The 26145-nt window shown below is 43.7% G+C and overlaps 1 protein-coding gene across 1 annotated transcript in view; it reads right to left on the bottom strand.

Annotated features, from left to right (window-relative positions):
• Nucleotides 1-914: 914 nt before the first annotated feature.
• The window catches only part of EGFR (epidermal growth factor receptor), a gene marked incomplete at its 3' end in the record, with an annotated part of 160099 nt that continues 134868 nt past the window's right edge, over nucleotides 915-26145 (bottom strand). Inside the window, exons 16-28 of the mRNA XM_082479617.1 lie at nucleotides 21807-21842; nucleotides 19819-19960; nucleotides 17978-18100; nucleotides 16640-16738; nucleotides 11672-11857; nucleotides 8167-8322; nucleotides 7220-7295; nucleotides 5879-6025; nucleotides 3286-3383; nucleotides 2673-2840; nucleotides 2531-2578; nucleotides 2325-2430; nucleotides 915-1291 (exon numbers count right to left, since the gene is read on the bottom strand). Of these exons, the coding sequence (XP_082335743.1) occupies nucleotides 915-1291; nucleotides 2325-2430; nucleotides 2531-2578; nucleotides 2673-2840; nucleotides 3286-3383; nucleotides 5879-6025; nucleotides 7220-7295; nucleotides 8167-8322; nucleotides 11672-11857; nucleotides 16640-16738; nucleotides 17978-18100; nucleotides 19819-19960; nucleotides 21807-21842 (1762 nt within the window). The remainder of the gene's footprint in view (nucleotides 1292-2324; nucleotides 2431-2530; nucleotides 2579-2672; nucleotides 2841-3285; nucleotides 3384-5878; nucleotides 6026-7219; nucleotides 7296-8166; nucleotides 8323-11671; nucleotides 11858-16639; nucleotides 16739-17977; nucleotides 18101-19818; nucleotides 19961-21806; nucleotides 21843-26145) is intronic.

The following is a 26145-nucleotide window of genomic DNA, read 5'->3' as shown; positions in this document are numbered from 1 at the left end:
CATTATTTGACACTTCATTTTTCAGTTACAGCAACATCTTTAACAGTTTTGTTGAAGAAGAAAGGCAATTTTGACAACTTGACAGCTGCATAAGGGATCAGGAAAAGAAAGTCTTGCATTTGACCATCAGAAAACAAACTAGTGAGCACTATAAAATCAATGTACATGTGACTTTGAGGTGAGTTCCTCCTGTCAGTTTTTAGCAGTAGTGGTCAGAAGGTGATGCGTTGTGCCATTTTGCTCCTTGTGCTGGTTTTCCCCAGAGCGATCCACTCCGTACCGCCCTGGGCAGAATCTCCCATACGTCCCCCAGATGCACTTCTCTTTGTGCCAAGAAGTAGTGTATGGAGCCAATGTGTAAAAATTCGGTGTTTTGGCATAACTTTTTCTGTTCCAGGAGTTTTGGAAAACTATGTAATAACATTGTTCTTCCTTTTCTGCTGGTGATCTGAGCACCACATAGCAGACCAGCAGTACAAGCATCTGATCTTGTGAAAGATCCAAAAATTCTGTTAGAGACATTTATAAAAATACAGACTGTAGAAAGGAATTTGACTGTACAATGTGTTCATGTACAGTTCTCAAGTTCATCCCAGAGTGGCTTCTTACCATGCTACCATTTGAGAATGAAAGGAATGCATCTGTATTTCTTCTGTCCAGGAAGATCCCGCTCCATCCCAACACGCATCTGAGTGCAGGCCACTGGCCTCAGTTATTACGTGGAAATGGGCAAGAAAAGACCCAAACTACCATCAGATAGGCTTTGCAGTTTCAGCCCCCATGCTGAAAAGAAAAGGTGTGCTGACTGATGCATTGCGGTCGCTGTTCACTCTGACGAAGAGTCCGTCCTTGCAGCAGCCAGGTGGTTCACCGAGAGTCTGGCTTGCCTCGCTGCAAGAAGAAGTTCTCCATGGTCATGCCGAGGCTTCAATGTATTCACTTTTTGGCGCTGCTACCCTCAAGTACTCTGGGTTCTCTGCTGCGGGAACTTTCAAGATACCGTTAGATTTGGTTTCCTTCGGTAAGAAGTCCTGCTGGTAGTCAGGATTGTCCAGATTTATTTGGTGGTTGCCCGCCTGGATCCAGTAAGGAGAGCTCTCAAAGACTGTCTTGGCCAGTGGAGACTGGTTGGTGTTGAGATACTCGGGGTTGTCCACAGCTGTGCTGTGTGAATTCTGGTAGCTGGAGTCCGTGGGGACCTTTGAGTTTGCTGTGAGAGAGAAGTTGTTGTAGATTGGATTCTGGACTGCTGAGGCAGATGCTTTCTTGGGCACCAACTGGTTTACGTACTCTGGAGTAAAAAGAAAATAAAAGTAAGAAGGAATGAAAACGAAGACACATAACTAATGCAGCCATTTGCATCACTCAAGGTGTAGTTTCAACCCAGCTGCCACTTGCTCTTCGTGCACAGCATCTCACTGAACTTCCTGGAGCGGAAGAGAGCCAAAGGCAGGGACTGCCATGCCGTGGCACCAAACACACTGTCCTGAAGCTCACCTTCAGGAATGCGGTTTGCAAAGCAGCAGATAGATGGCTCAGACCACGAGACAGCGAGAGCGCTGCTGCTGATTTTAGTGATGTGTGGGTGGCTATGTCCCAGATAGTGTTCTGAAATTGTAGTCTGGGAGCTTAGCTGCCAGAAGCTGTTTCCCTAGAAAAATGGTTAGAGATGAGGAAAATGCCTAGAAAATACAGGACTGGCAGTAACAGACACCACACTTCACTTCAATGCCATCCCTTGCAGGGTCTTTCACCCTTTTTAGCTGTGGCATATTCTTGGAAGGGTTGGTTGGTTTTTTTTAAGGACACAAAGCATCACGAATGCATAACCCAACACCAGCTCCCTTGGTGCTCGCTGGCTCGCTCTTGGACCGCCTACGCTGTAAGTCCACGTGAAACCGTCAGCCGCCTTCTGTGTATCAACATCTGAAAGCAGCGAAACTGCCAGAAAGCTGTTTATATTGCTGAAATGGTTTAAGGGGTGAAACGTGTTTTTTTTAGAGGCTATTTTCCCAAGTGCAGGGGTGGTAGAAAGCTTTAAATGCATAATCGCACATGCAAACTCCCCGGCCAGATGGCACACATGGCAAACATGAGGAACCTGGCTCATGAAGGAACCAAAATGAGAGGCAGCCAGAAGCAGCCAGAAAAAGTCTAGGAAAGGGATATGTGTACACGTTTCCACTCCCTTTTACTGAGCAAAAAAGGTAGGAAGCATTTGGATTGCTTCCTTTCTACGGAAAAGGAAGGACAATGATTATATTCACAACCAAACAACTTGTGAATGAATGGCCGTGGGATGGAAACAGGGGAGAGGTACTCACCCGGGGCCGGCAGGAAGCCGTCGTCTATGCTGTCCTCCAAGAAAGCACCCGTTGGGTCCGAGCTATACCTCTGGACAAAGCTGTCTTCCCTCACAGGGTGCCCCTGCTAGGTTGGAAGCAGAGAAAATCAATATTAAAGGGACTGTTTTGTAGAAGTTAATCCACATGGGAGAAATTGCTCCTTTTTTAAAGATCATCCCACTTACCCCGTTCCTGTCAATGCAGGTTGTAGCAGAGCTGTTGCTAGTAGCACTCTTAAAAAGAGAGAGAGAGAAAATACAGACATTATGAGAAGCGGATCACTCTTAAAATTGCTTGTCGTGTTTCAACGGAGGAAAAGTTTCCTACCAATGAACTCAAGAGAGGAGTGCGGGATGTTGAAGGGCTGTTGAAAAAGCCCTGATGTGGCACGAGATACTCATCCGCGTCCACTATATCTTCCATGTCCTCCTCCTCCATCAGGGTGCGGTAAAACTTGGAGTCCGTAGGGCTGGGCAGGTGCATCCTATCGTCTCCCTGTGAGACAAGTTGGAGTGAGAGAGGACCCGCAAACTCCCTTCAAACCCTCATTATCCTCTTCTCTGAGACACAAAGTAAATTTAGTGAGACATCCAAGATGTAAAATCTTGATCTGTGCGTTTAACCAAATTTACCTAGAGTTTAGGCAGTCTTTGTCCCTGCTGCAGTAAAATATCTGTGTTTTGAAGAGGATCAAACTCTGTTCTCCTCTCAGGACTGCAGTATGGACTGTTACTGGTCCTAGACTGGGACCAGTACTAAGAAAACAGTGACTGGTCTTGAAATTCTGTTTGTGGTTCTAGCTGAATGCGTTAAGACCTGGAAAGCAATGATAAATCTGACCTTAAATTATCCATATTATATGTTTTCATATGCACAACTTATCATTTTGGGCCCCATATTAAATGCCCGTCAGACATCTTCCTACCGTTGGGTTTAGTACCTGTATAACGAGATAGCGTGGAGGGTCACGGGCCATTTTTGAGAACTCCGCTATCAGTTCACGAAACTTGGGACGGCTGTCTGCATCAATCATCCAGCCTGAAGGGACGACAGGAAAAGCAATGCACAAATAAAGTTGCTTTGGGGATCAAACACAAGAGATTAAAATAAAATGCAACAGCAAAAAGAGCAGTGCCACGTGTGGAACAAAGAAAGGAGTTACCTATAAGGGACCACCATAAAAAGTTCATTCACCAGCCACTGCTGTGAATTTCAGCGTTTAAAGTGCACTTCTTGGAAGTTTTTGGAAGAATGAAGGAGGTAATAAAACCCTGAGGCTGGAAAAGCTCCAGGTTAAGCCCGTCTCCTCTCCTTCTGGCCTGTCTCCGTGTGGGCAGACAGGTCCCACTCAAGTGATAATAAGGCACTGGGCCTGAGGATAGCAAGTGGGTGGCCAGCCTGGATCAGTCCAAATTAGGCTGTTTTGAAAAAGGCCTTGAAGATGGGGAATCAAGCTAACTTCAGGGAGCCCCTGCAGATGTACAGTGATTTGACCGTCCTCACTGCACTGCTTCGTGAAATCCTGGGAAGCCTAAAGCAGAAGCTACACTTGTATTTTTCTACCCTTTGTACCAGATGTCTCCTAAAATTCAAAACATCCTCACTGGGGACATTTTGAAAGATTAACTGTAACTAAGCTGTATGTAATTAGTAACCGGGCTTCATCAAAAACAAGTCCTACAGCTTAATGTGGATCAATGCTAGAAGAGATTTCGAATATAGATGCTGGTGGTTTAACATGTGATATTACTTAGGAGACCCACACTTTCTGTTATCAACTAACAGATGAGCTGATGTAGACACACTTGTGTTTAAAATTAAAAATAATAAAGGTCAAGCTTAGTGAGCCTGGAGGAACTCATAAGAAACAGCCTATTCATAGTAATGGAGAAATGAAGTGATAATATGTCATCTGAAATCTGCATTAGACAAAACCTCATCAACGGCAGTAATTTTTTGCCATGCTAGATACATGATCTCCTGCTAAATTCTTCCAATGCAGTCGTTCCCAATTAAAGAAATCCATCTTGCTTTTAGATGGACTGGTGCATTTGGGAGTTTGCTGCTATTGCCTAAGTAGCATCTACTATTTCTGAATTTATCTCTGAGTTGCGTATGTTTAAGTACTGTTTCTTAAGAAAATAACTGTTGTGCAATAACTTTTAACGTTTCAGTTTATACTCTCTGCTTATAAAAGAGATGACTGGGAATCCTGGATTCCTTTAGAAAAAAAGTTACGGCTTCCACAGGGTCTGCACCATAGCCTGCAAACATGGGGTGATCAGAGCAGTGACAGGTGTGCAACTGAGTCCTGTGGCAGAAGGAAGGATCAACCCCCCCCGAGCCTCACGCTCTTGCATTTAAACTCAGTGTAATGGTATGAAAGGGGATGGGAACACTCCACTGGTGGTGGTTTAAAAGAAACAGGTATCTGATTAGGTGCCTGGAAAAATGCCTCCTTCCTACATCTGGGCTATCCCTGAGGAAAGGCAATGGGCTGAGGTGTCAGTAGGGTTCAGCATCTCTGAGGATGAGTTTCTAGGACGCTGCTTTTGGGTCGGGGCACCTTCCACGCTAGGTGCACATATCTGGATCCATTTCCTGCTTGCCCTGCTGAGCACAGGATCCGGCTCACCCTGTGCAGTGCCTGTCCTGACAAAGCAACGTGTGGGTGCTCCAGGATTCCCCAAAAGTGCTGCACTACGGGGTGTTCATGGTAGCGTGGCTCCTATTTCAGGAACAGGTACATTTTGCTCCAGTGAGAAGATCTTAAATGCCACCTAGTGGGCTGCTTATCAGCATCCTCACAGTAGCGAGCGGGGATGCAGCAGGAATGGCCTAGAGATGCACGGGAAGATGGGTAATAATCTGGCATTTTAGCAGCTGATATATATGGAAAAGGTGTTTGGGGTTCAGAAGCCCTTTGACGTGCCCTAAAAATGGCCAAGAAGTGCTTCAGAGACCCCCAGATCTTCTGCTGCTTTACTGCTGCAGCTGTGCGCTGAAAAGGAGCCATCCAAAAATGAGGAAGAAATTGGATGAGGAACTCTGGATCGTCATGTGGACTTGCCATTATCGTGGTGCCTGTGTTCCCAGCGCTCCTGTAGTAAAAGGAGCACATAATCCATGCATGTGATTGCGGGGGGAGGCATATTACCTAACTAAGGGGAAGCCTGGAGGAGAAAGCAGTGTTAATTTTATTTTCTAGGTGTACAAAACCAGAGTATCAAGTAAAGTGGGTGGTGTTATGCTAACTTACGCTGCCTGACAATATCAGTTCAAAATAATTGACAATCTTAGTCAGTGGTGCGGATGGTGAAAAAATCATTAGTTGGTTGAATTAGTGACTAATGAAACCAGCTCCTGCGCTCCTAGCACCTAGTTCAAGGTGTGGGAAAACACACTCTGGTATCACCTCTCTTTTCGCATAACCCTATTCCTCTGAGATCACCAAGAACACAGTGTATACTAACGTGACATAACGAAGGCAATTGTGCTACTTATTCGACCCACTACCCCAAATGTGAACTCACATTTGACCATGATCATGTAGACATCGATGGTACAGATGGGGGGCTGGGGCAAACGCTCGCCCTTCTCCAAGACAGAGGAGATTTCACTGGCGGGGATCCCGTCGTACGGCTTGGACCCAAATGTCATCAGCTCCCAAACTGTCACACCTGCAGGGAAGAGAAGACAGTGAGAGAGGCTTTCTCGAGCCGGGGTGCTTGGCCTGGGCGCAGAGAGGTGGTGAGCAGAGAGGGCTTTCCTGGAGGCACTGCGTTGCCAGAGCCCCACCCAGGATAAGCATTTTTTGCCGCGATTTTAAAGAGAGACAAATTAATAAAACAGGTTGAAATCATCCTGCTTTCCTATATTTTTTTAAGTTTGTTTGTTTGTTGGTTTTTTTTTTTTTAAAATCTCAGCTAGCATCTCAGTGTTGAACATCCCACAAACTTCCCAGCCCCAGAGAAAGGAAATTCAGGTTACCACCTCCTGACTCCAACCCAGCAAGCGGTTTTAAAAATGGAAGTTGTCTTTTTGTTTGAAAACAATCTCTCTGGAGACGAGCAAGAGCAGTTTTCGAAAGATGTCTAAACCAGCTGCCTCAGTGTCGTTTGCTGACATACCATGTACTTGTGTGATGTAGCTGTTTTGATTGTCTGGTAGTTTAGGATACAAAACAAGATTTTGGATGCCAAGACACATAACTGGATTAAGAGGACCAGAGGCTGTACTTTTTCTAAAAGGACACAGGATCTGACCTTCTGAATTAAATATTTTCCAGGAATATCAGAGCCCACGGAGTAGAAATTTTGGGAATACGTTGCTTTGAAAAGTTTCCTTTCTGCCTCTTTTTCTTTGAAGCTGGCTTACGAACTATACCAAATATAAAACGAATTCTCTAAGGTGATTATCACTTTGCTTCCCTTTTAGCATTGTCCTCTCAATACCAGGACAGCACAAACATTTTAGGCCACTGCAGAGTTATACTGATTGACACTGACTGACAGCCTGGCCGGTGGTTATAAGTCCCCACCTCTATATGTGGCTTTATTGTCAGTCCAGTTATATTTCATGTGAAGTTGCTGAAGAAAACCATCAGCAGAACTTCAGCAAACGGACCAGTCTCCTACCTGCAGCCCCTTTCTGGGGCTCAGCATCTGAAAGTGTATTCTGCAAAACATCTTATACCTCACTAGCATGCAATTTCATGGGAATTTTACTTTGTTGAACAGGTGGTTTGGGCCCATTGTTTATGATTAATCCCTCAGTCTTCTCATAATAGGAAGAAAAAAGGGCTGTGTAGAGTCACTAGTAAATCTGCAATTTTCCAACCTGTTTGCAATAATTATAATTGGTTTTAGACTCACCATAACTCCAGACGTCACTTTGATGAGTGTAAATCCGGTGTAAAATTGACTCCAAGGCCATCCATTTAATAGGAACCTAGGAAAATTCACAAATAAGCTTTAAGAGGCTGACCCAAAATTTATCAGTGATATTTTACCAGCAGGTGGTGTTTAAACCAACAGTTTGGCTGCAGAAGGGAAAAAAACAACCAACAAACAACGCAACTATCTGAGTGGTAGAGCAGGCAACTTTTGAGTCCCTTATCACTATTTTCGTTTATTATGTTGAACCTGGGAACTTGTGGAATATTAAGCATATTAGAAATATCTCTTTCGATTAGTTTTACAATATTTTTAACAGACAAATTGCTATTTTTTTAACCTTCTCCTATCATAACAGGACACAAATCCAATCTCAGTCTGCATGACAAAGACTGATCTGCACTCATATGGTTTCCATTTATGGTCTCTGCAATATTTGCGAGCAGCTTCTCTTTAATTTCTCAGCAGGACACGCTCCCTCCATCAGCACGTAGTACAACGCGAAGGCGTGTTGAACCAAGTCTGACAGGTCTTTTTTCTGCTATAAATATACAGCATTCCCTTTCTCTTCATAAACTGCGCAGTGTTATTGGTGTTGGCTACACTGATGAATTCAGCCATGTTTGTTTTTTTTTTTTTTTTTTTTTTAAATGTTTCTTTAATAATCTCACTTTTTCCCAGACATTCTGGGTGGGAATTTCAAAAGCATTCACTGCTGTGCTACCTCCGCTCCCACTGCAGTCCCACTGGCCTGACGCTGCTTCGGCTGATTTCAGAGGACTCCCACAGGCTTCAAAGGCAGCACGCTGGGACGGCCGCTGAGCGTTTTGAAAAACCGACTCTCTTTTTTTCCCCTCTTTCTAAGGTTCCTGTGCAAGCACAAACACCGACGAATGCACAGTAGTTCATTTTCCGACGCGTTTTACCTTGCCTCCCTCAGCATGATACTCCTTCTCGTCGGCACCGAGCAGCTTTGCCAGCCCAAAGTCCGTGATTTTCACGTGTTGAGGAGTCTTAACGAGGACGTTTCTGGCAGCAAGGTCACGGTGCACCAGGCGACGCTCCTCCAAATAGTTCATTCCCTGCAATACGACAGGCCATGGGTAGGCACCACGTGCTTTGGGCTTGGACGCGCAAATGAGTTGCCAAACTTGAGGTTCCCTGCGGTAACTGTACGCACACCACCATGAACACATGGTAACCTATTCCCCCTTCAAAAAAAGGTTGGCTGTTTCGATTTATGCGATGCTTATTGCAGGGTGAGTACCTGCGCTTACACAGGTACAAGGAGAAGTAGCTGTTACCCTCCAGGAACCTTTCTGTGGGTCCATGTGCCAATGGAGTCACAGAGAAGAAAGGGACAGTAGCAGGTATAGCAGGGGATGCGTTTCCTTTGGGATTCAGTGCAAGAAATACAAAATTGGAATAGGACTTGAAAATAAGGGGGCAAACCCTTCTTTCAGCTGCATTTGTGCAACCCCTGTGACTTCAGGAGAGCACAGCGCAGAATCTATCACCTTCCATACACACACAGGCCAACCCTACAGAGAGTACGTACACACTAATGGCCTGGGAGAAGAGTCCAAGCAAAAATAAATTAATCGTTCAAAGTTGCTGATTCTGCCTCTCGTTACAGCGTATTCTTTCTGCTCCCTGTTACCAACTAGGCATCCCACTGCAAAGGTGAGAAAAGGAAATAAAATTAAGAAATTAATTTTTTTTGCTGAGCCCAGAGTTGCCTCTATTTTCATGTCCTCTTTGAAAAGGCAAGTTCTTCCAGTTTCACTGCCTCCCATGATTAGACTGGGTTCGCTATAGTTTACGTGTTTTTTTGGTACAACGTCCTCTTGAAGAGGAATACGACTGTGCCGGGTTGACTTTTAAGGTATGAATCTAACAGCTGCGTTTCTAACCACAGAGATTATTCCCCTTTCCTCCAACTCCAGTCTCTTGGTGTATGGAATCAAAAAGTAAATGATTTCTAAGTTTCCTGTAAGATCCTTTCTAAAAACCACAATTATTCCCAGTCGATGGATTTCTGCTGGCAGCAGCTTATGTACGTGTATTTTTATGGAGAATTAATAAAAAAAGTACTTCTAACCTACAAAGTTAAGACCAAAATGATCATGTTGATGTGATGACAGAGCACTGGAGGGAATAATTCCCTTCCAGCCTCCACTCCCTTTCCTAAGCCCACTGCTAACTGGACCACCATCGAATCCTCCACCCAAGTTCCCCAGCAGAACTTCACCCATGCGCTGCTAATGTTGCCAAAACAAACCACCCAAACGAACTGGCACAACGCCACTATGAGCATGCCTTTAATTACACAAATAGATCTTTAGCGAGCAGAGCTCTTGAAACAAAAAATCTTGGGCTGCCAGCAGAAAACAGAGTATCTTAAAACAATAACAATCACATAATCTAGCCCCAGTTGGACAAAAAATTTTCCTGCTAAACATGCCTTGCTGCAGAAACTTATTAAGATGAAAGCTGCTGAAAAGCCGAATATCAGTTTCACACTAGGTTAAGACACTCATAGCTAAAAGACTCGTGCACGTGCATAACCGTACACCGAAGCCGTTGAACTGCTCCTCTAGGAAGTTCAGCAGATTGTGTGCAGGCCTGGAGTTTAAGCCATTTTTCATCATTAAGCCTGAGACCATTGTGTTCAAAGAGTTACTTCTCAGTGTTTCTTTCTGCACATGGTGCGTCTATGCTCTGTCATAACATCTTGTCTGAAAGACAGGACTCCATACTTCAGTGAAAGATAATATTTATAAAAAAGGCAAAGAAAACTTATTTCAAAGCTGTGAAAACAGAAACAAAAATAAGCTTCCCAGGGAACTTGCCTCCAGCTGGTTAGTTACCAGACATAAATATATTTGTTTCGATTTCCCCCCCCCCCCTCCAAAAGTACATTTTTAAAGAGCCAGAGAATGTCCAAAAATCTGGCAAGACTTTATCAGAGTAGTAGCACCAGACGCATTGGTGGGAAAAAGCTGTATGTGTGATTTACGAGCGCTTTGCGGAGAACTTCAGTGTGGAACAGCACAAAGGAGTATGTTGAAGGTCAGGCAGCACCAGAGAGGGTAGAGATTGCTATGGGCGAACGTTGAACTGACATGAAAAAATCAAACAGAAGCTAACAATTGTGAATGGCAACCTTTTGGGCAAGCGGTGCCCCGAGGATCAACGTGGGGACTGATTTTGCCACCTTAAAAATTAACAAGGAGGAGGAGGGAAATGTGCCCTCCAGCTCATCCTCCAAAGGGACTGAAACCAGGACAGAGCAGTAATTGATTTTAAACAAGAGACCAAAAGAGTCAGAAAAAGGCAGTTCACCTCCTGGGTGGACGCATAAATCATAATTCACTTGCTGTGGAGAGCGCTGTAAAAAAGTACACACACCAAGATGAAAAATGTGCTCTGTATACTTTCGGCGGATACATTTCTGAGGTCCTCAGCATGTTTCCTGAAAGCAAACCACGGCCGGGCAAGCCTGGGATGTATACAAGGTCTCGAGGGACCGATAAGGCTGTTAAGTGTGTGGTTAGCTTGTAGACCGGCATTCCCGAAATAAGCAGCGTTAAAGCTTTGTGGATACTGCCATCTCACATGACAAATCTCCAACAATCTGCAGCTTTTTTTTTTTTTTTTTTTTTTTTTTTTCTGGTTTTGTTCCATTCTTCCATGCTTGCAAATGGCTAAACCACCTTCCAAACACAGCATATCGCTGCTAAGGGCTTGAAGCTGTCCTTCAGTCTCCTTTGCTGCTCTTTTCTTTGGTAAACAGTGCCAAGCGTGATAACGAGTCTTTTATTTGGCACCACAGCCACTGCAATTAGATTGCAGTGTGTATCAGCGTATACCACAGAAGAGCCCCGGGGTGCCTGAATGCCTTTTGGTCACAGCCAGCCTGCACTAGAATGGACCCGGTATTTATTAATCATCAATTTCGATCCCCAGGCCTCAGAGATTTCAGCTTGAAATTCTCCGAGGCGCACCGGAAGGCGTATCCGACAACATCACTGTCTGCCCTGTGGCACAGCCTAAAGAAATCCACCGATGGAAGCGGCATTTTGGTACGGGAATTGCCAAATTCTACTCCCTTCCCTGCCACAGCTTCGTTGCATCATATTATCAGTTCATTACCGAGTGTTTGGTTTGGACATAAATGTCATGGCAATATTACTCTGTCTAGGAGCATTTGGAAGAATACTTAAGGTTTGCTCAGCAGCTTGAAAATGGTAAATTGTTTAAGACAAAGTAACTGCTTGCTGCCATGGATAAGGTATTTAGGAACCACGTGGTGAAACAGAAAGGTTTACAGAGACAGGTTAAGTAAATAAATACATTACATGCTGTCAGATCTCTGCGTTAGAGTCCGAGTTTTAGCTGATCTATCTGGAGGCGTGCCAGTCTGCTTACCTTTGCAATCTGCACACACCAGTTGAGAAGGTACTGGGAGCCGATGTTGTCCTTGTGCTCTCGGATGTAATCAAGGAGGCAGCCGTAAGGCATCAGCTGTGTGATGAGCTGAACAGTAGAAGTGAGGCAGATCCCCAACAAGCGGCACACATGAGGATTGTCAACACTAGCCATCACGTAAGCTTCCTGAGAAGAAAGGCAAAAAAGCAATATGAAACACTCCCTCTGGCATGACAGAAATGTTTGGAGGCAGTGTAAAACAAGTGGGTCATTCAAGAGGTTGCTAAAATACTATATGCAATCTCTGCGCCCTGTATCGCATACAAAATACTTGTATTTCCCACTCTGTGGACCACGTATTTTCCACTTGGTGGAAGGTCCAGATTTTGAACACTGAAGCATCACTGAGATGCCGCAGAAGAGCCAGTCTCCCACTACTAGTACACCAAGCAAACATTGGACACAACATCCTGGAACAAATCTTAAAGACCTAGGAGGAATTCATAAATTGAACATCAACTGGAAGCTGATGGGATTTCTTCATTTTGAGCACCTAATTGCAAGGGCAACACATCTTGCGAACATGTGTCCTACGGCTTTTTTTCCTTCACAGATCTTCTCACAAAAATGACGGGAAATCAGTATTCTTGAGATTTCTTCCAAGGCTTGAGACTTCTGTCAAGGCTTGTACTAACATAGAAAGTCAAAAGTTGTCATCTAGGATGCAACTGACAGTTTGACTTTTTAAGACACCATGTTTTTCTCAACCGTGTTGTTCTTCAAGCTGTGTCAAACCAAACAGGTTAATAGTCAGTTCACCTCTTCAGAAGCTTGAATACGTGTCTTACTTTAAGCAACACTGGTGAAAATATTGTCCCAGTTGGAAAAGCTCTTTTAGACCCATATAGCAATTTAAATGATACCAGGAAGGTACTTACAATGCGGGAGCCCAAGCATAATAAACCCTTTGGCCAACTGGAATTTAGAGTTTGAGTTTCATAAATATGTGAAAAACTCTTCTTTCCAGCCAAGCCTGGGCTCACCCTATGTAGCTTTAGGTACCTAGCTAAGGTACCCGAGGCACCTCTTCTTCCTTTGCTCTTCTGTAGGAAGGAAGAGGCCCCTTCAGAGGCTGGTGCAGTACACTCCAGACATGCTGACTACATCCTTTAACATGGCCGCAGGGTAAAAACCCCTGACTTCATGGGGTTTGTGTGCAAAAAAACTACTTACGGATTGAAATTTGAGATCTATACTTATATTGACATCCACTGTCAAGTGCCAGCTCAAAGAATGGATTCCAATTGGGGGAAAAAATTAGAGCTGAAGATGTTTTGTTTTTTTTTTTAACTAACTTTGTGTATGATTTACAGTATGTCACTTTCAGACATTTTTAAAGCCATTTGATTGAAAACCAACACAACGGGAAATAAATGGGAATTTTTCCATGCAGTGAGCTTTTAGGTCAGCATCTTAACTCAGCATCTGGAGTGACACCAATTAATCATCCCTTGACAGTTCAACATTAAGCAGGCAGCCCCCCCAAAGCCTAAAATCATAGTGAAGACCCTATTGTGGCAAGGAAAGGAGCAAATCTGCACTTTCTAAGAGCTTAAGAAAAGAAATACCATAGCGCTTTACTCATCGTCTAACAAGCTTTCCACAGATGTCACATAGCTGTGTAGCTGGTAAGAACTATTATTAAACAAAGTTATTAAAGCAATGACGTTCAAGAAATAAGCAACCCCAATTCTTAAGCAATACTTTCTGGCCTTGGTATTGTTGTTTGATGTGCCAGCCTAGCAAAAGATGATGTAATGCAGCTTCTTCTGAGGTGCTAATTCTGCATTTGGTATCCTTGTTTTTGGAGCCCCTGGGATGAAAGTGGCCTCCAGGCAGCCAGGTTAAAGAAGATGTCCAGCAGGACTGGATAAGTACTCCTCAACCTACTGCAGGATGTGAGCAGGTCATTGAAAAACAACCCTCTGTCACGGATAGCACTGATTCTGTGAGCTGGCTTGAGGAAAGGTAAAGCAAGAATACAGTCTGTCATTCAATTACGTAGATATTTGTGGCAGCATTTTTTAGAGAATCTTGCGAATCCGTTATACGGCGCTCAGACGTAAGCAGAGACCAAAACACACGCATCTCCCTAGGCTTCCACACTGAGCTGTCGTACCGACGAAAGGCGTCTGTTCCTTGCCTTGCTTCCTGTTGGGATTCAGATACATACTGTATTCGTTTCAGCAGGGGAGAAAAGAATCTGCAGAGTCGGAGCTGTTCTCGCTGCCCATCTGCCGCGCAGCCCGCGCGGGGCTGACCTGGGGGGCTGAGAACCGGGCTGCTGAAAGAGCGGGGTGGGCGTATGGGCCACACAGCTTTCGGAGAGCGTCCCAGCGTTGACGCCGCCGCCTATTACATTTGATACTGCAAAGTAAAATAGGCCACCACCTCCTGGCAGGGAGCAGAAGGGAGCTATTGTGCAGTCGTGGGACCCTCTAAGTAGCCCGAGACATTAAAGTGGGCCTTTGTTTCAACTGTTTATCTTGGAAATCTCTGTGGTACGCTCTGACCTGCTCCAAGTATGCTTGGTATTCAACAACAATCTTCTGAATTAGCCCTACCCTAATCAAGCCAGGAAGAGCTTCGCCTGGATCATGTGAGCTAAAGCTGCTGCGCTTGTTCTATACCTAGTGTGTTTCTGTAAGACAAATCATCTTTAATTGGGCATTATCATCTCTGGGGGTTCAGTGACCTTGAAAAGCTGGTTGTGTAGCAAAAATCTGTTTTGAGAGGAGCTTTTGGAGCCCTCCCTCGGACCTCTTTCACTGGTTTTGTATTTTTGTATTTTCTTCTGAAATATAGAATGAATTCCACCAACCAAATAATCTAAAAAATGAACAGCACTGAAAAAAGGAAGAGCTTTTTGTTAAGCTTCCTAATTCAAAGGAAAAAAAAAAGCTAACGAGGAGATGTACTACAGAAACTTCTTTGAAAAGGGAAAGTACTTTGATATCACCAAAGAGCGTGCAGTCCCTGCACCTACTGCCCCATCGTGTGACTATCTTGATCTGCTGAAGGCAGAATGTAGTACTGTAGGCTTATTCATTAATCCTTCCTCCAGTATACAGGAATTTAATGCAGTTAAGTCCAAAGCATCCTTTGTGGAGACTGTGTTATGCTCCTTATCACTGTGAAGAGGGAAAAGAGGGGCAGAGCTCAGGGCAGGCAGCTGAGCAGCATCTCTGCCAGCTCCTCAACGCCAGCGACGGGAGGGACCGCAGCCTGCTCGCAGGCGGGCGAGGGGCAGGGACCAGGGCCACATGGGTTGGGGGACTGGGGGAAGGGCTGAGACCGGTCTGGAGTCTAACTAAACTAAAACCAGGATGGATATTGCTTCAGGTATGGATTCTGAGACGGACCACCTATTCTTTTGCATTGCTGCAATACACATATCAAATCATATGGTACATAACACACAAACTGTTGAAGTGGAGTAATGTATTGGAATAACACTGGAAAAATCCAGTGTGGTTTACTATCACTGGTGGTTTGTTCACAGCCATTCATCCTGACACTTCTCATTATGAGACGTCTTTTTGTTTACATCTTTGCCAGCTTGAACCATTTGAGAAAACCTTCCTACCTGGGGCATCGTTTGCTGGCGAAAGCTGAATTTATTTATTTTTTAATTAAATTTCCTGCTAAAGTGGTTCAGTTCCTCCCAAAATAATAAAAAAAAAAAATATTCCACAGTTTTCCCCATGGCTGAAGGATTTGTGCATTTGGTTAACACCACCGTCACTTCCACGCAAACAGGCTGTCCCCAAGCTGCGAACCTGTGTTTCACAGCTCCACTTGGCACGTCCCAGGGATGTGCGCCCTGTCCCTGCAAACAAGCGCTCGATAGATGAGCCCCTGCCAAATCCAAGCTTCCAACCTACGCTTTCTAGAGACACACTTATGTGGGTATAGCAAGGAGAAACTTAAAGACTTCATCTGTACCAAATTCACTGCGCTGGTTTTGGGGCACCCCTGGGCTGACCATTCCTCAGGAGCGACCCAGCAGGCTCCAGCTCGGGGCTCAAAGGGCTGAACAGGACACAGACACATGCCCCCCCGCCATGTTTCTTGTTGCTGAGGACTGAACCAAAGCACATGAAAGCTGAACTGAATGTATACTGAACATGGGAGTGCTCCTCTCCGCACTCAGCATTTACCTTTCCTTGTATATAAATGTGTTATCCTTGGTGTCATATGTTACGTGGCTTTGGATCTAGTGGCAAAGTTCAGATTTTTACCTATTCCACATTCAGGGAAATTTCTATTTAGGATTCTGGCTCACCCATTTAAAACTCACACACACATATCTATAAACTCCTGAAACAGTTTCCCATAGCCTTTCTCCCTGTTTTCTGAAGTGATGAGCTATATCCAAGCAAGACAATAGAATTCCCATACGTCTTTTGGGAAGCGAGATAATTTCTCACTGTTCATGGCAGAGAAACCAGACAGCTGGAATATTTTTTCTTTTGGATTTATAGTTAATTTAATCCTATTTAACCATGCAACTAGCTTATAAGAATCTGCAATGTCAGGATTCAAAAATCTTCAGATATGTCGTTATTGGGTTTAGTTGTACTGCCATAATGGCAATGAATGCCACAGTTTAAGGCCTGAAACATCAGAATAAAGAAAACAGACTTAGCTGTAAATGTACGGTCCTGAGCTCTCCTTAGGTGCCACCCCACAAGTATAACATCAGTATTTGGACTGTGAGGACGGGGTTCATAGAAGACACAAGAACACTTCACAGATTGGGCTGCAAAGCCCAGTACTTCTATATGGAGAATGTAGTTTGGGGTGCAAAATATTTCTTCCCACCCAAAATCCTAAAATCCCTTTAGATGTTACAGAGGAAAATCCACAGACCACATACAACTTGGCAAAACAAACACAAAAACTTACATCAAGTATTTCCTTGTTGGCTTTTGGCGATGTAGCCTCTCTCAATTCTTTAATAGCAACCGGAATTTTAACCTTCTCCCCTTCTGGGATCCAAAGTCCCTACCGAAAAGAAGTACAAAGAGTTACTCAGTCTCATATCTAACAGGTTAATTCTGACAATTACATAAATACTTTACATCTTCTGAGTAGACTTAAATATTCTGAGCAATGGGAAAACATGGCAGACAACAAAAATTTGCAGGAAACGTGTCTTGTGGGTGTTGAAAAAATCCTGTTAATGCAGTGAGTGGTACTTCTCTTTCAGTAACCTCTACTGTACTTTTTTGAAAAGGCATGTTCATTACCGTCCCTGTATAAATAGCCCAAGAGACGCATAAAGAGCAACTTATGTGGATGGAAATCTAATTAATTAGCGCATCACGGCAACTGCATTTGCAAAACCTTGCCACTTCCAATTTATAAATCATGGGATGAAAAGAACTGGGATTTTCTCACGTAAATCAGATGGGATCTATCCTGTAAAATAATCCAGTCCTAAACGTACGCAGTGGCAGCTAGGTCTGTGTCCGACTGGTTCAGTGCTCTACATCTATAGTGTCATGAGGGCATTTAGGTGGCAGGTGAATGGCATGGTGCTACAAGGACACTCTGCTGAAGTACCCAGCAATGCAGGTACACATTTTCAGAGGTCAGTGGGATTTGCGTCCCTGAAGTTCCTAGCCAGAGCTGGAAAACTGCTTCAGAATATAGAGCTTTTTATAAAGAAATATAGGAATCTACTGTTCATATTACAGTGCTGCTGGCAAAGCCTGAAATACATATCCTGAATAAAAGGAGGAGCACAGAAAGGTGGAACCTGGTGAAGAAGAAACGCAGGCAAGAAACAATCACCCTGTGGACCTAAACAACTGAAGGTGTGTAGGCACTTCCACACATCCGAGTCAGTTCTAATGGAAGAGTGATTGGCAATTATAAAAAAATGACCCCAGACCAAAGAGAAAAATGGCTTAGCACTGAGCTGACCAAAGTGCATTTCTTTTTTTCCTAATATTCACAACAGGTTGTATTTGGCTGTGGCAGTTTTTAAGTAGAGACCTTTGTCCGCCCATTCAGCAGCATGCCTTTGACAACATCTTATGTAAAACTTCCCATGTTACCCGATTCTTAACTCAGCTTATGATGACTGAGTCATCTCTCTACCATTCGATATATGCATGCTATAAAATCTAGTTGAAAAAAATCTACGCAATGATCGCAGCTCTCGGTTCATACTTTGTTTGGGTGGCTTCTGCATGAGGGAGCAAGATGAAAAAGGGAAGATAAACATGGTGATCTTACCTTATAAACAGTGCCGAAAGCTCCAGAGCCTAAAACTTTGACCTTTTTAAATTCTGTTTCCTTTAAAATTCTCAGATGAGCCTGGTTTGGTGCCTCCCCGCTGGGTGTCAGTGGTTCGACAAGCTGGTGCAGAGAGATGAAGACGTTAGAAGAGGATACAGTCTAGGAGAACAGCAAGCAGCATGCTTTGGGGAAGCAAATAAATCCTTCCTTTAAAATAATGAACATTTTATTCCACGTGAAGTTTATGGGAGGACAGCTCCGTTCTGACTTACAGCAATAAATATCTAGAGTTGCTCCGAATTTCAGAGGTAAAATCAATCACAGAGTGGCCACTGCCGTTTTGAAGGAGAAGGAAGGAATACTACTGTTTAAATGAAGGCTTTGACTTCAAAGCCTTAAAACACATGGCATGAAGAACAGTGTAATTACTACAGATTTTTTTTTGTACTTCTGAATAAATTACAAAAATATTTTTAATAAATATTTCATAATTTAATACTTAATATTAATATTTTAATATTTTTTTATACAACCTTTCAAGTCTGCTCTTGTTGAACTGGATGAAATTCCCATGGTACCACTGGCTCCCCCAGATCGCAGGGTTTACAAGCAGCAATTGAAACTCTAGATTCTTTTATCAATATAAAAGGTGATTTTGAATCGACAATTATGTTTTCAAAATTTGATCTAAGCATTATTGCAAACAGCAGCAATGCCTTCCAAACAGAGATGATTTAACACTTCTTTGATACATAAGTGAGCTTTTTTCCCCTCAGTGATTTTTCTTTTTCATTTTCTTTGAATAAAACCATATTTAACTAGATAAAACCTGATTTTAGCGGGCCAGCAACTTTTCTGTTGTGATGAAATATCCTCATTTTGAGGAGTCCACAGGGTATAATATGAGCTGAGCACAAATTGAACTGTACTATCACAGCCGTAGAATACAGTGATATGTAAAATACTGTTAGATAGTGCATTAAAAAGCAGGACAGCTTTGTTTTTTTAAGGATTTTAGCAGCTGACTCTGTAAAGCCAGGGAGCACAGAAGAGAGCTGCAACTGCTCTTTTAGCACAATGCTAAATACTATTTGCTAATTATTTACTAGGATTGGACTAGAAAGAGAAGGGGGCTATAATCATAAAAGAGTAGCTTTAACCCAGGATAATGAATTTTGCTATTTTATATGTGAGGTACCCAGAGGGTGATGCTGTAACACACACAAAACCATGCAGAAAACAAAAAGCAGAATAGACACCTTGTTCATGCCCAACAGGGTGAACCGTTCGCTTTGATGGCTTTGTGGGGCTTTTGTGCTAAAACCAAACCAAAGACGAGACACAAACACTTCCTCAATTCTTTTCCCTCCTTTTCTTTCTCTCTCATTTTTTTTCCTCAGGATCAGACATACTCTTGATCAAGTGGGTACAATTTTCAAAAGCATCCAAGTTGCCGCAGCAGCCTCAAGGCTTTTCTGGAGGGAGTAGTAGTTTGAGGCTGAGGGTGGTATGGATCAGCACACATTGCACCTCACCCCGAAGGCATAGTTTCTGCTGAGTGGACAATCTCAATGATTTGCATTGGGATTTAGACACATAAATCCCCTACAGCTTTTGAAAATTATATACAGAGTGATGAGACTTGAGATTAAGTGAGAAGGTGTTAGGTGCACACTGCCTCTTCTCCAACTGGTGTGGTGGACACCGTGTTGGCCAACCCGAGGGCTTGTTGAGTTAGAAGGCAGATGCACAGTGCTTTAATTCTCTGGTAGGAGGAGGACAGCACCCATTGCCCCAAATAAAGCAGCCGGTGTTGCAGCCATGGAGGCGGCGCTCACCTCCCTCTCCTGCAGCAGCCGGCGCAGGGTCCGCTTCCTGACGATGTGGCGCCTCCGCAAGTAAAGGCCGATGCCCAAGCCAACCACCACCAGGCACAGGAGACCTCCGACAACGCCAGCTGCAATAGATGGGATTTTGGAGCTGCAAGACAGGAGGGGATGCAGAAAGAGAGAAAAATGCTTAAGCGTAAGATTTAAAAAACAAACCCTATAGAGATTGCATGAAGCCTTAGGTTTTGAAAAAACACAGTCTCTGGACATCCACCTAAGCCTATGTGACATTTCATGTATCTTGGGCATCTGTATTTTTAAGTTCCTCATTCAGCAGTTGTGTTTATTGGTTTTATTCTTTAAGAAAAGGTGAAGGACCGAAAGAACCGAGCTGATATGAGACCATCTCAACTTCTACTACGCTTGGCAGTGAAGATTTCTGCTCCACTGTTCGGCCATCTCTTCCTTCTTCGGCTGATTGTTTCTGCACAGCCTTCTGCACCTACCATTTTTGTCCCTTTTTTTTTGCTGGATTTCTACTTTTGTCCCATATGTGCAAAGCCCCCTTTAACAAACCAAAGCACATGTATTTCTCCTTTAAAACTGCTCCTGTGGTGTGTGGCAGGAACTGAGCCTTGCAGAGATGGGCCTGCTTGTATACATTGGTGATTTTAACATCGCAGAGCAGGAGGGAAAAGAAAAGGCCCTCCACACAGATGAGGTATTGACAACTTTGTATGCTTTCTTTTCAAAGCACAGTGGAAGTTACTTTGATAGTCCACCCAGGAAGGCAGATGGAGAGCAGGTTGAAAGCCTTCTCCTATATCCCATTCCTCACTTGAGTTTGGTTTTTTTTTTTTTTCCAGTGCTCAGTAATGATTGGGGTGTAACCTGCTCAAGTCTTCACTCTTCTCTCAACCTCGCAACTGGAATTGATCCTCATGGTTTAAGTGAGGGGATTTCTCCTCCCTCTGACAAATCCTTGCAGCACATCAGCATCAAATCTGTGATGCCTCTACGTGCCAGCCATGGGCAATGTGAGTGTTATCAGATAAACGAAGCACATGGAGAAGTGATATCAAGAAGGCATACGCAGTTGTGACACCAGCAATGAAGCTGACGTCTTACCATTGGGGGGGGGGGGGGGGGGGGGCATGCTCTAAGGGTCGTGCTGTACTTCAAATCATTAGCCCTCCCCTCCAAGTACAAAATGTCTGAGACCAGGTAATATGTGAACCATCCACATTCTATGTACAGATTGCTGCCTGTTTATTAGAGCCTGGGTCATTTCAAATTTAAGTTGAAAAGGGTTTCAACCTGTTTTCCAAGGTTGTTTTTTGTTCTGTACTTAAGATCCATCACAGCTCTTTCTAAGTTGCCCCAGGGATTACTATTAAATAGAATCACTTCTTAACAATACTTCTAGGCTGAATTTGTCCTGCCATAGCATGACTTTGTGGCCAGAAACTAAATCCCTCTCTCTTAGTCAGAGAATTCTGGTTGCTTGTTGCATGACTTTGAGCAAGTCATGAGGTCAAACAGTGAAAGGTAAGATCGAGTGTGAAGAATGAACATCCATCCGTGCACAGAGCGGCTGGAGATGTACAGATCACAGGGCCGGAAAAAAAACGCCAAGTCTTTGAGATGAATCCCTGTAATGCAGGTAACCATATCATTCCTAAACATATCTCTGTCTGCCACTAGCCCTTAATCCTTTCTTTTCCCAGCTCCTCCTTTTGTTCTCCAGTAACAGATTCCAGGTCTCACCTTGACAAACAAACTAAGCACAACAAGGTTTTGGAGTCTCGTGCCAGTAGGAATATTTCTCAGTTCTTTAAATCATTTTTATAGGTCAGAGCCTGCTCTAATCTGTCACTTCCCTGTACAGAGCTGAAGACTTAACTTTAGTCCCAGCCTTGCAGTGTCCAGCGTGGAAATGTAAACACGCATGCATTCTTTTCAGCTCTGTTGTTAATTGTAGCAAATGAAATACTCACCCATTTGGACAGCCTTCAAGACCTGGCCCTTTGCACCTGTAAAAACAAATGAACGTAACAAACATATTAGCTCTGGCATACATACCCCTAGAATTCCAACTAAGAAGAGTGCTACTGATTGAAAAGTTTGTGTTTCAGAGCAGTCCAACTATTAAGGTAGGAATTTATAATAGTCAAACACTCTAGTAAATATCAGTCAATGGCCTTGTTCCAAAATCTTTTCTCTAGAGGCATAGTTATGCTGCATACTCAGTATAAAGAATATTTTAAAACAACTTTCCATCCTGTGGTAGAATGGGGGGATGACATAGGTACATAAAATCCAAATGGACCTGGATTCCCTGGCTCTGCGCGGACATCTACATTAGCACAGAAGCTCAGGGCTGACCATGGAAGAGGGCAGAAGCAGTGTCTCCCCTGCACAAGGGCAGAAAGCCACATGGAAACACGTTGCTGTGGACCCTCCTGCATAATCCTTTTTTTGCTGGTAAGTAAAAGATTCCAATTTCCAGACTTTCTATTGCAATGGAAAACTTGGGTAGCAGATCCTCGCTCCCATCAGAAAACAGGATTTGACAGCATTCCCTTTGGCTACAGTTGGTTAGTATGTGTCCATATTTTTATTTCAGAATCTAAGATCTTAAGTTACTGGTAATGTAAACAGGTATGACAGTTATTCAGAGAGCCAGAATCTCTACTAGCAAGTCATTCACCCTCTGTTTGATTTTAAAATGCCTGAAATTCATTTTGGCAGCCTGATGCAAAAAACAACACGTATGAAAACACAGTGACTGCATTCACTTGATGGTCTAATGGGTGTGAGAAGACCGTGCATTCCCGAAGTGCTGCTGGGCTACAAGTTGTATGCTCTTCATGGGAATTGTGGTCTTTGTGGTGTCTACTGAGGAAGGAGAGCATTACAGAGAGGGTTACATCACCTCTGAAAAACAGAGCACCACAAGGAGGAAAGTCCAGTTTGTGGTATTCACTCCTTGTGCTGACTTAAAGAAAATGCATCATCCCAAAACAACTCCAGAGGAGGTCAAGGAGGGGGTAAAGAGTGATCCCGTGCTAGGAAAACTGCTCTGAATTCCCTCTCGCCAAGAGGAGGAACCAGAAAAAATTCAAAATGGCAGGTGGAGTTGCAGATCTTATCTCATAACTTGATCTAGGTCTGGGGGAGGAAGAGGTAAAGCAACTACTTGTTTTATTGGGTTTTTGTTTGTTTGTTTGTTTTCATTATTCTGATCTTCCCTCGTGTATTTGACTTGTTTCTGGGCCAACACAGTGCTCCAAGACCCAGCATCTGGAAGGTCTTGTAAGTTCACTGGGCTCCCATGCAAGAATGTGCATCCTGGTGTCCTGGACATGCTGAAAGTGCTGCGCATACCAGTTCCCGGATCCCGGGCGCCCAGCTTTGTTAGCGTTCCCTGTCTGCCTACGGCTTGGTTTGTTTGCTCAGTTGTGTAACTAAGCACAGAGAGGCTGCACGTGCAGAGCAGAACCACCAGCTTGCTTACGGTCACAGGAGACGTATCTTGCTTCGCACCGGGCTTCTCTCTTCGGGTGCTTCACAGAAAACAGATCTGGGACCCAAGACTTCATCCTATCGCGCTCTGCCACTCAGATATGAATTTCTACACGCTAATGCATCAAAGGATGTGCACCTTCTCCCGATAAGGATGTGAAATTAAAAGGCCTCACTTTATTTCAGAATGTGACTGTGGTCCCTCAAATTATCTCTTCCTAAAAGTTCTGGTTTGCCATGCTACTTTATGATGGCATGTCCTCCATGTGCTTCCTACCAGCAAAAAAAAATTGGCTGAGGGGATAGTAGCTACAGTCTGAGGAATGTCTGACCAGTTATTTCCCCTACATCAGAAAGTAGAAGCAGGAGAAGTGTAGATTTTCATCTGTCCCCTTCCTTTTTTTTTTTTTTTTTTAAATATTTCTCACACAAATCCATCAATATCAAGTCTAGTGGGATAAAGTAAAAAGGTGTTTGGGAAGAAAATGACAGATCAGCTTGTGCTTTTCAAATCCCATGTGATTTTCTGATTCATTTCACAAGTCAACGGAGAAACAAAGCCTATGACAAATATCCATCCAGGACTAAATATAACCATCTTTCTTAATGTGGAATTTTATGATGGCATCCGACATAAGTAACCCGGCTTTTATGGAATCTAAACAATCACTTTTTCCATTGCTGAATTGTTTTTCTTCTGCTTACAGAAACTGAGAAATGTGACCGTGTGTTATGAACTGCCTCAACATCTTATGGATACATGAGATAGAATCTAGCAGCAGTTGAAGTCTCTGAAATACTTTTCTAGTTATTGGAAAATTAGTGCTGTGTACAGTCCCTGAAAACTTTTGCATCCTGAACTCAGCATTTCATCTGTCTACGTAAATATTACTTGTCCCAGTGCGGACACAGCTATTTATTTCCCAAAGCCATCAAGCTTTTAACAACCTGCTTCTCGACCCATAGTTCCTAATTTGATATAATATGGCCAGGTTGCTATGATTTATGGCCTTTCAGAGGGAACTCACACTGTAACACCTTAAGTTACTTCACAGTCATAAAAGAAACGGAAAACTGTTGGGCTTTTTAATGCCTTACAAGAAGTTTCTTTCTCATTGACCTTCAGAGTGTGACAAAGGCATCACATTTGTGCTGTGCTGTTCCCTCTCAGACCCCCTGGATGCTTTTCTTACCACCTCCCCCTAAAATTCCCTGGCATTTAACATGAAGACTGGTGAGACACGTAATGTTGGTAGCGACTGCGGAGGCAGGACATGTCAGCCAGTGCTATTAATTACAGTGGTGGCTTCTCTCCTCTTTGCTCTTCCACCCCAGTGGCTGTGGCTGAATTTAATTCCCATACTCTGGGAGAGTGGCTAGGGAAAACCAAATCCTTCAATGGCGAGCAGATTAATTAAGCTAGTGTGTGTCATTAGTTGCTGGAGGTATAAATGGGGTAATTCCAGGGCTTTGGGGACGTCGCTGTCTTTGTCAGATCCTATTTTCTCAGCTGTTCTAGAGGCAGAACAAAAGGAAGCTGGTGTACAAAATCCCCAAGAGGTTACAGGGGAAATGGGAAAGAAGGGGTCTTTTGGGCTGAGCAGGAGAAAGCTACCTCCCTTCTGTTTCCTAATGAAGGCTGAACAAATGACTCAGAAAAGAAAATGAGACAAGACGAGATTCTTCACAGCGATACGAAGGAAGTGATGCACGACCGGTAAGCACACCTAAAGTAAAATCCAAAATTCACAACAAGGCTCAGCTGGGAAGAGAAGTCCTCTTTACCGGCTGCTTCTCCAAATAAGAAAAATAGAGCCAAATCCTGGAAACCCTTACTTGCATGACTACTGAAGTCAGTGCACTTAATCACGCCGATAAGGTTTTGTGGGCTCTAGCTGTGAAATTGGACGGGGACAGAAATAAAGTTGTTGTTTCTTGTCATGCAGAAATCGCTGAGACTGTGGTTTCTAAGGATGCAAAAACTTTGCGAGACAGATGTTTTCCACCCACTGCTGAACAGATCTCATTCCCGCAGCACAACAAGGGAAAGGCGTGAAGAGAAATAAGTGGCATTACTGATTGATTGCCTTCACAGGGACAATGCTGTGTCCGACTGCACGTTCCCAGACTATGCCTCTGACACTGGCTCCCTACCTATCAATGCCATTGGCCTCAGATGTCCCATCTGCAAAGCAAAAATAGTAACACTACCTTCTTCTAGCTCTCTTGAGCCCTTCAAGGATACAGCCTATTTCTTCTACTGCATTTGGGCAGCAACTTGAACTGGTCCATTGAGCATCTCCACAATATAACTGTGGCAAACTTAGTCCAGTTCTTTCATGTAAGAGATGAAATTGATACTACTCTATGCTCTACCTTAATAACACTGAGCCATATGTTGGGTACCCCTAATTTTAAAAAAGGTCTCCTTACCCTACCCCCATCACCTGCCAGACTTCTGTGGTACACCCATCCACTGCTAAAGCCAGGCAGAAATTGACTTTTCTGATGAAGTCTGCTCCGGGGACTTGCTTGTGCACAAAGAACTACCATGTGGCTCGTCATCACATCCATGTCTGGCAGATTATGTTCTCGAAGTTTGCAATCACTTCAGTCTTGTGTTTGATCTTGTTACTGAGGCCACACAGTGGAAAGCCTTGTTCAGATGTGGTTACCCAATATGCTGCTCCAGTAATCAGCTGCATTTCCATGCAGCCAATTAGAAGAAGGATATTGGAACACCATGGCCGGTTTGTATCAGTAGGGACTACAGAGGTCATTAATAAAGAGCAAAGTTATTAAGATCCCTTC

This window comes from Vanellus vanellus (genome assembly GCF_965231255.1).
Source record: "Vanellus vanellus genome assembly, chromosome: 2".
Classification (NCBI taxonomy): Eukaryota; Metazoa; Chordata; class Aves; order Charadriiformes; family Charadriidae; genus Vanellus; species Vanellus vanellus.
The sequence above is the reverse complement of the archived record's forward strand: the minus strand, read 5'-3'. Positions and strand labels throughout refer to the sequence as shown.